This window comes from Setaria viridis, chromosome 9 (assembly GCF_005286985.2).
Source record: "Setaria viridis chromosome 9, Setaria_viridis_v4.0, whole genome shotgun sequence".
NCBI lineage: Eukaryota > Viridiplantae > Streptophyta > Magnoliopsida > Poales > Poaceae > Setaria > Setaria viridis.
Window position 1 is genome coordinate 2,124,646 of NC_048271.2, and position 10,193 is coordinate 2,134,838.

The 10,193-nt window shown below is 43.9% G+C and overlaps 1 protein-coding gene across 1 annotated transcript; it reads left to right on the forward strand.

The window, feature by feature from the left end:
• The first annotated feature begins 265 nt into the window (after positions 1–265).
• LOC117839269 (transcription elongation factor TFIIS) lies at positions 266–6,933 on the forward strand. The gene is made up of 7 exons (XM_034719569.1): positions 266–662; positions 892–1,147; positions 1,531–1,612; positions 2,143–2,200; positions 2,663–2,745; positions 4,351–4,545; positions 5,683–6,933. The coding sequence occupies exons 1-7, from the start codon at positions 281–283 to the stop codon at positions 6,631–6,633; spliced, it is 2,007 nt and encodes a 668-aa protein (XP_034575460.1). The 5' UTR covers positions 266–280; the 3' UTR covers positions 6,634–6,933.
• Positions 6,934–10,193: the final 3,260 nt, after the last annotated feature.

Sequence of the window (10,193 nt, forward strand, 5' to 3'; positions counted from 1 at the left end):
TACTATTTCGTCAAAAGTATTATTCACGCACTACATTTTCATACTTCTGCTGATCTTTTTAATCGAAAAAATAATGTTAAAAGATGTATACTGTTAGTAGATGCCTAGCACAAGTCAATTTTTTCTTGAGACGCAGCACAAGTATATTGGTTTGTTTACGTTTTAGAACCAGGTGACTGTTAGGAATGTACAAAATTTACACAAAAAATGTGTTAGTTCTTATTCTATTTTTACGGCAAAACGTGAAAATTGTCTTAGAGTATGAGACTCCTTTGTTCAAATGGGTCATCAGCTCAGCTGTGACCTGCGACCAGCGCAGTGCGGAGAGCTGAAGCGTGAAGGCCGGAGCCCAGCAAACCCCACCGCCGACTCCAGCCGCCGCGCCATGGCTTCTCCTCCGGGGGCCAACAGCGCGGCCTCCTCCTCGAGGGGGGCGCCCTTGCCGTTGCCCTTTCCCTTCGCCGCCGCGGCCCACTTCCCCTCCCGCGCCGCCGTCCCTTTCATGCCGCAGCACCATCACCTGCCGCCCACCTCCGACGGCGACGAAGAGGTCGAAGAAGATGAGGAAAGTATGGACGACGGCAGCGGCGAAGAGGATGAGGCCGAGCTGGAGGACGGAGCCGCCCTCGGCCCGCAGCAGCGACGCGCCTCCTCCGCCCCAGGTGAATCAAGGGTTTGAGCAGAGAATTCAGGCTTTCATATCTTACAAGTAGAGTGAATTCCGCTGCTTGTTGGTGGGGAATGGCTAAACCTAATTCGCTGCGGATCCATGATTAAGCTAGGTTCATGGTGGAGTCTGAATAGTAAAATTACCCCTATTTCCCAGTTAGGATTGAGATGCTTCTGTATCTGGATGAAGGTGATCATTGCTGCTTGCTGATCGTGCACCAGGTATTGGGCGGGCAGCGATGAATGGGGAGAATGGAGTGAGGCATATCCAAGAGGGGCATCAGTGGCAGCAGCAGAGTCATTTGTATAACCGTGGAACCGAGCAATATGGGTCTACTTCGTCTGGAGGGGACGAACCTGGTACTATCCCCAGGGAGATGAGGGTGGAGAATGGATATGGAGTTATCGGAAGAAGAGAGGGGGGTCCTGCATCTAGCTATTGGGACCTGCTGAGAGCACACCTCTCTGATCCGTTGACGTGGGTACCTGAAAATGACTTTGTTGTTCTCCTGAGAATTTAGCTTTTGTACTAGAAGATTAGAGATAACCTGGCTATTTGAACTTCTTGATTCACTTTTGTAGTGTGGTAAAACAACATCATATAAATTTGAGACTGCTACAATGCAATGCTAATATCAAGCATCTGCTAGCAGCCTATCATCACACTGTATTTACTTGACTAGGTTCATGGTTTGCTAGTTTTTCCTTCTGGCTAAATGATTGTCGGGCATGTTTTCACTGAAATTTCTCAGATCCAAATCAACTTTGCTTCTGACACAGAAATGGTACATTGGTACTTCTTAATAGAACTGTAATTCCAAAAATCTCATTTCTTTTATCTTCCCACATCTTTATCTGCAGAGGTGTTCTCATGGATGATGCCATGATTCTATCATGTGGCCATTCGTATGGAAGTGGTGGGATGCATCATATCTACAGAATGGTATGTCAAAGAATCCTTACCCACCTGAAAATTTTGTAGCTTTTGGCTCTTGTACCTAGATCATTACAATTGTTTTCTCTATGTTGTACCTACCTGTGCTAGTAAGTCAAGATTTTTGTGGCCCAAAGCTTGCTATATTAATCAAATCACAATAAGCTGGTTGTTGCTTTGAGGTGCAATGGTTTCCCTTGTCCATTATTTATATAGCCTCTGGTTTGGCTCGTAGCCAGTAATGCGCGTGCCATTCCAAGAACTTATATGATACAAAGGTTCCAACACTTTCTTTCCCATTCATCGAGTATAAAGATCTATGAAGGGAAAAAAATAGCAGGGGTTATAGCAATGTTTTGTAGTCAATCATCTGTTGACATCATGCATAATAAATAATGCAACCTTCCATTTGCAATGACAAGCATTACCAAATAATCCTGGAAACTGCAAACCTGATAACTCACTGCTTATTGTAGTGCTTTTGTGAAATTTCAAGTGCTTGGTGAAAGTGTTATGGAATGGTTTATTCCATTGTGCAGAAAGCTTGTGGTAAATGTGGGCAGCCAATTAGCGAGGACACAATTCGACCAAACTTGGGTATGAGTTTGAACTTCTCAGTATCAACTACTGTGATATATGTATCCATTATATTGTGCCAATGAGCTCGTTTGCTGTTAAATGTCTTGGCGGTTTGCATACAAATGTTTCAGCTCTTTAGCCATGGCACCAGAAGCTCTTTACACATGTGTAACTTTAAGATTTGTATCCATTGATTGAATAATTTGTAATGCTGATACCTACCTGCCCTTGTGTCTGCTTCCTTCTTCTAGCAGCTCAAACAAGAGTATGCATGTACTATTCATTCCAGTAAACTTTCCCTGTTAGTTGTTGTGCAGAGCTTTTACCCTGCCATTTCTTGTATGACATCAGTTTTCAGGAGTAGTGTAGGTAACTGGACAAAGAGTTGTGATCCATTCACACATTCACGTGAGACAGTTCATACATTCTGGTATCTTGTAGCTTCCATTACCTCAGAGGTTTTTTTGGGTATGTTTTCAGCTCTTCGCCTTGCAGTTCAGGCATTTAAACGCGAAGAAGATTCAGCAAAGACACTGAAAAGAAGAAGAGAGCGCCTTGAACAGGTATACACACTTTTCCAGCATATTAATTATGCTTCAAATTTTGGCAGCTATGTGTGTTGCATGTTCTTAAATCCATTCTACTCTATATGAGGACAAATGTGGCAATGACGATCCAAATCCTACTGAACTTTCTAGAGGGAAAGGTGTGCAGTTTCCTTTTTCTGTCTTTGACCGCGTCATAATCAAGGTATTTTTATCGACAAGCCAACTAAGCGGCAGTGGCTTTCATTCTCTCTGTTTTTTTATTGTTTCAATAACTAGTGCCAGAAATGGATTTTTGCCAGGGAAACAAGAGGACCCCAGAACGATTTGTGGGCCGTCAAGCAGTTGTGACAGCGCAGTGCTTAAATGGATGGTTAGAAACATTTACTCCTTCCTGACCTTACCTGAATCAAGAAAAATGCTCGTGTCATCTGAAAATTGTTTCTTTTCCATAATCTTTTGCACATGCATGGCAGGTATGTAGTGAAGACTTTAGACAATGCAGAGAGCGTGAAGTTGCAGTACCGTTCCTTGGAAAAGGCTGCCGATGGAAATGGGGCTTCAGCTATGGTCTCAAGCAACGCCCAAAGTGCAAGCTGGTTATAAGGTACAATGCGGGTCATTGTGCAGTGATAGACCCTTCCAACACCTGAAACACTTCCAATTTCATCTGCTGTGCTTCCGTAATGGTGCCAGCAACCAGCATGCTGAATTCAGATTAGATTTTCTTTGTCCCTTTTTGTCTCCTGGTGGAGACACAGATCTTGTGAGGAATGTTTCTTTACACCATTGCAAAAGCATGTGACGTCATCGATTAGCAAGCGCCTCACAGGTATCTGTTTTGGTGATAGCAGCTGAGCAGCATGCGTTGGAAACTTTGTGTTGGGAGCTACCACTCAAGTACCCTACCATTCAGGTGACAGTATCAGATACTGAAGGAGACTTGGCCTTGTTTAGCTGCCCAACTTTGGGTGCCAAAATTACTGTAGCAACACTGTAGCGTTTCGTTTGTATTTGTGAATTATTGTCCAAATATTAACTAATTAGGCTCAAAAGATTCGTCTCGCAAAGTACAACAAAATTGTGCAATTAGTTTTTGATTTCGTCTACATTCAGTACTCCATGCATGTACCGCAAATTTGATGTGATGGAGAATTTTCTTTTTGCATAGTGCCAAACTTGGGATTTTGGAGTGAACTAAACATGACCTTGCTTCAAAAGGGGTGTCAGATGTTGATGAATTGAAAGGTGTGAAGGTAAAAAATCACAAGAGATTGAAGTATTGAACACTTCACCCTTCTGGACCAAACAACCCTTTTACAGATCACCTGTCATGTCTGCAGGACTGCAGAACAAAGGAAACCATACAAGTCCTGTCAAAGCAACTACTCCGTTCCAGGCACTTACACGTGTCACCCTGCCAACCGTCCGATCCGTGTCGTTCCAGAAGGATCCGCCTCCGAATCAACGGCGGACTCTGACAAGCCGCGCGCGCCGTGAGCCGGTCGCCCGCTATAAAGGTCTCCCCTCCGCCCAAATCCAACCTCTTTTCCCTCTCGGCCTGCCTCCGCCTCCACGCCACACAGAGGATAGCGAGAGAGGGGGACGGCGGCGCGGAGCTAGGGTTTTGATCTCGCCTCGCCGGGCTGCGCCGCCGCCGCCATGGAGAGGGAGCTGCTGGAGACTTTCGAGGCGGCCAAGAAGGCGGCCGACGCGGCGGCCGGGGCTGACGACTCGCCGGAAGCCGACCGCTGCCTCGACGCGCTGCGGCGGCTGCGCGCCATCCGCGTCAACACCGACGTCCTCGTCTCCACGCAGGTGAGCGGCCAACCCGATCCGATTCTTCCTTTTTGCGATGAAATCCCTCGTCTTGTGTCGTTTCGGTTGGATGCGTGCGGCGGCGGCAATATAAGTGTGAGCGATATGGGCCGTTCGCATGAATTTGGGTTTCTTGTGGATATTCATCGGTTTGGTTCGTCAAATTGACGGGATGCTTGGAGGGATTTTTTTGGTTTCCTCTCTCTAAGGCGACGTGGGAGACGCGAGAACTGGTCCTTTGCCAGGAATTAGATCTAGTGGGTTTCTGTCTCTATTGGGGGTGGATAGGAAGATGACTCAATTTGAGTTTTTTGGAGGGCTTCCAGCTTTAGGATGTTTGTAGGCATTTAGGCAACTGCAGGTGTCTGGGATTTCTGAAACGACGCAGTTTCTACCTGATAGATAAGCAGTGTGTTGCTGTTTCCAGCTGAATTGATGAGGCTGGTGAACTACTTTTCAGTCAATATCTGAAACTGCTTCACATATCCTGACTGTTATCCTGCAACCAGTGGTGTGCCAGGCTCAGATTTGCAGTCAATATACAAATCACTTCACATATCTTGACTGTTATTCTGCAACCAGTGGTGTGCCAGGCTCAGATTTTGTCTAATCTGATCAAATATCATAGTTAATCTGCTGTTTAGCTCGAAGAATGCACATTGGCTTGTGTTTGTTTCAGGTTATATCGTGGGATTCTGATTTGGCAGGAAAGCATCCGAAACATGTGATGACTTATTTGTGGAATCTAGCTTTAATGATTTCAGAAAAAAAGAGAGTAAAAATGATTATTTTCTGGTTATCTGGTTTTGGCGGGGAAGTTTGTCAGACATGAATGGCAAGAGGGTAGTTACTAAGTTTAAATATCTTTTGTGCAAAGCATATCTAGTTACATAACATTTAATTTTGACAACCTCCCAATTAATAAGGTCTATGGATATTCTGACAGTCAGAACTTCTGACCCATTTTTTAAAACCAAGTTCTCAAGTAAAATTAGGCTGGCACATCAACTTAATACTTGCGTGTTGAACAAGCTTTCTTTTTTATCCTGATTACTTTTTTTAAGACATGGTGGTTCCTGTTTTTTTTCTTTTGCTACTTCACTTTCTATCCTTTATACTATGTTGTGATTTTGTCAGGTTGGCAAACGTCTTCGGCACCTTACCAAGCACCCTCACTCGGGCATTCAGGCAGTTGCTACAGACCTTTTTGGGTACTGGAAAAAGGTCGTTCTTGAAGAGACAGGAAAGAAAAATGGAAGCTCAGAGAATGAAAGATCAAGTGATTCTTCAGGAAAGGTTGAGAAGGCGAGGCCCATAAAGATTGAAAGGAATTCTTCTTCATCAAGCATGAAGGTTGAGAAAAGAGATGTGGATGTTAAGGGTCAGAAGCCTGACAGTGTCAAAGTTGAGAAGACCGCTAGTAATGGTTCCAAAGCTCATCCTGTGAAGGTTGAGAGGGTTTCCAAAGAAGTCGGTAGAACTCCTGATACAAAGAAGCCAGCATCTGTCCCCACTGGACCCCCAAAACTTACATCCCTTGTCAAATGCAATGACGCTACCCGAGACAAAATCCGGGAATTACTTGCTGAAGCCTTCGCAAAGGTTTCTGGAGAGACTAGAAATGATGACCGGGAGGAAGTGAGGAACATCTTGGATGAAGTAGATGCATGTGACCCATTCAGAGTTGCTGTAACAGTGGAGTCCGCATTATTTGAGAGGCTTGGACGTTCCACTGGGGCTCACAAGGCAAAATATCGGTCAATAATGTTCAACCTGAGGGCAGATAACAACACTGATTTCCGGAGAAGAGTTCTCATTGGTCAAGTGAGGCCTGAGAGGCTTCCGGACGTATCCCCCGAAGAGATGGCCAGTGATGCAAGGAAGCAAGAGAATAAGCAGATCAAGGAAAAGGCTCTGTTTGACTGTGAGCGTGGAGGAGCACCGAAGGCAACGACTGACCAGTTCAAATGTGGCAGGTGTGGCCAGCGGAAGACGACTTACTATCAACTCCAGACTCGGAGTGCTGATGAACCGATGACAACATTTGTGACATGTGTGAACTGCAACAATCACTGGAAGTTCTGCTGAGTGGCCATCCTGCTTAAATGTTTGCGTAGTTGTGCTGAGCACCAGCCTGCTAAAATGCGTGCTCTGCTAGCTAGGGCTGTCATTTGAATTTGACAGGACAGGTTGGACTCAGTTTTTCGTCCACTAGGAGCCTTTTTCCTCTTCCCTGCTTTTCGCTCTCTGCGAACCTGATTTATTCAGATTGTACTAGTTGAACTCATAAATGTTGTTGACTTAATTATCATCACCTGTTGTACCCATCAGTTTTGGATGGCTATGTGGTTCATTGTAAATGAGATCGTGCGGTTGTTTTACAGGTTATTATGTTCTCATGGATAGTAATGTTGGCAGCACTGTTCTTTGAAAGTTCAGACGGAGATCGAATGCATTCATAATAAACCAGACGATGCTGGTAAAGTGCTGTTCTTCCATCTTTGGTTTCCATTTCCATGTACTGTGAAGCTTCTTTGAACTATGATGTTCGTGCACTTTGTTATCCAGAAAGGGCCTTGGCTTGGACAAGAAAATTGTAATGAATTGGGAAAGGATAAGAACTGCAGTCTATTGTTGCTGTTTCTAGAAGGCCACGAGAATCAGTGGAAGGCTGTCCTGTTCGATGACATGGACAGTCGGTGGAATGGTGGCGTGCCCTTGTGTTGGATGCTCGGAAAGTTGGGATCCCTCCTACTGGGTGTCTGGGTATATTCTTAGTGAAGAATTCTGGTGCCCTTGGAGGATAGGCCGGTCCGCTCATTTAAAACCTTTTGAGCCGCTATTCCTATTCGACATTGAGCTCTAGTAGATAATTAGACCTGCTTAGATCTACTTCAGGTTGTAAATTTCAATCTTACGATATCTAGCTTGTCCAAGCACCTCAGCTTTTACAATCCACCAACTGAGATTTTAAAAATTCCGTCTTCTTAACCCTTTTACAGCTTGTGCATGCAAAACAACCAACTATTCACTGAGTTAATAGAATTTTACCCACCATTATCGCCCACCTACCCGCATCCTAACTAAGGCTCTCTTTAGCTTTTTAATAATTTAATAACACGTGCATGAAAAAAACTAAACATTGGAGTTTACCAAAAATTATCATCATTACCATTCACATACCAACATACTTTATTAAAGGCTTTTCTTAACTTTTTTAACATCCTGTGCATATAAAAAGACCATTGCCATTCACATACTCATTGGAGTTTACTGAAAGTTACCCACCACCATTGCCATTCACCTACCCCATATGTTGTGTTGCTCTTCTTAGCTTTTTAATATCTTGAGCATGCAAAAAGACCAACCTACGCATTGGAGTTTATTGAAAATTACCCACCATTATCATTATCTTCTAACAACTCGTGCATGCTAACCTACACATTAGACTTTACTGGAAATTACCCACCATTATCATTCACCTACCCCACAATCTGTAATAAGGGCTTTTCTTATTTTTTGACAACCCATGCATGCAAAAAGACCAAGTAAACATTGGTGTTTATTGAAGTTATCAACTATTGCCATTTACCTACCCCCATCCCCACTAAGAGCATTATAGGCTATTGACATAAAAAAAATAGCAAAAGCCAAAATACACACACAATTCAGAGATCCAAATACCACTTAATTCTTAACATTCCAGTTCCCACAGTTTTAGATGTATCCAAACAGATATAAATGTGCTCTTACAGGTAACCATGCTCATCAAATGCAGTCGCTCATACTCACGCATATTTTAACTCAAACAAAGGAATTAAGTTGTGTCTGCAATATGAAAAATTATTACTCTAATTTGTGGAGGATTTAATATCTGCTAGGTCAAACAAGAAAATAAAATCGGCATGACTCAATGGATGCCACCACAAAAGGAATCAACAAGGCTCATTGATGTTTTCGTATGCTTAAACAATGGAAGGGAAAAAATGACAAGCGCAAATAGAAATGGGAGAGTATGACTGAGGAATTGCTTGCATGGGCAGAGGCGGAGCTTGACAAACAAATCAGGAGGGGCCAACCTGTGGAATTAAGCACTAAATTCCTGTGAACAGTAGCAAAATTATTGTTTCATTCAATGGAGATTAGGTTAAGCCAGGGGTGGCCATGGCCCCCTTTGGTCTCAACTAAGCTCCGCCCCTCTGCATAGGTATTGTTATAGAAAATCAGAAAACACATGCTCATTAACTAATTACATGCTCATGATATCCTTTTACTACCGTAACTTATTTCATTACTTCTACCTTTTAACACTCGAGAAATAATAACATAACCATAGTAACAGATAGACTCATATATTTTTACATTTCACAGGCTTCACATGGGTTTCGCGATATAACTTCGACGGTGCAAAATCTTATTTCGAAAGTAGGATGTGTCTCCATAACTATATTTAGCTATCACAACTCTATCTGATTGAGTTAGATCATTCCACGCTCACAAATAAATAGGCTTCAAACCCGCCAAAAGTTATGCCATGCAACCATACACGTACCTCGATCACATATGATTATCAACTATTCAACTTAACACCATGCACATCTAGCTACATTTCTTGCGCAGAGGTCTTATTCTAACACAAAACAGATCGTAAGCCATCTGTTAACCATATTACCAAAATCCGAGAATATCCTGACCCTTGATCACCTGAAACCAGAGATTCCTATCAGATGCGGCAACGCTCGAAGAAAGGGAAATGGATGGTGGTGAAAATCATTTCATTGTTTGAGTTTCAAGATAGGGAAATGTGGTGGGAAAAGAAATGGGAAATAATAGTCTCATTTCCCACCATTCCTATCCCATCTATGGGGTGGGTTATGACCGGGATGAAATTAACTCGCACGGGTGAACATGGTCGACGCGGCCGGCGTCGTCGACCTTGCTGGGTAGGGCAGACAAGGGCAATTTGCGTGAGCTGGATTGGGGACGACCGGGATGGTTGCTTCGAGTGGCGCCGTCGCATGGTTGCTCCAAGCCGCCGCTCACCTCGTACAGCGCCGTCTTGCGGGTGTGATATTGGTTAGCTTGCTTCTTCTTCCCCTTTTATTCATGTTCCCTGGTTCTTCTTTCTCCGTGCAAAATAAATGGCTGTAGCTTTGGCTGATGGCTCTACTCTGCCTCCTCGCTCAAGGTCAACCATGCCGCCGGTCCCTCATCTTATGTGAGTGATGTGTGACCAATTAGCAAATGAATTAAAGCAAATACAAAATAAAGTGGAGACGAAACGAAACCGAAACACTAAAACTCCTCCAAAGCAGCTCGATTTTGATGCTAAGTAACTCGATTTCCAGAGTAGGTTCAATTTGGTTCCTCGCTTGCCATACACTTTCTGCCCATCAATCATGCTGTGGCCGGAGCTGTCGCTCCCCTCGCGCGCAGGCCACCGGAGCCGCCTCGCACAGGCAGGCTGCTGGAGCCATCGCTCGCCTTGCATGGTACCAGACTAGCGGGCTTGTAGCTCTCAGGCTCTGGGTGAGCAGATGGATGGAAGGAGTATCATTTTTCTATTCCCATGTGAGTTGCACAAACAAAACCAAATCCAAATTTAAAACAAACATGGGATAAATAAATATATCACACAACTCTGTCCC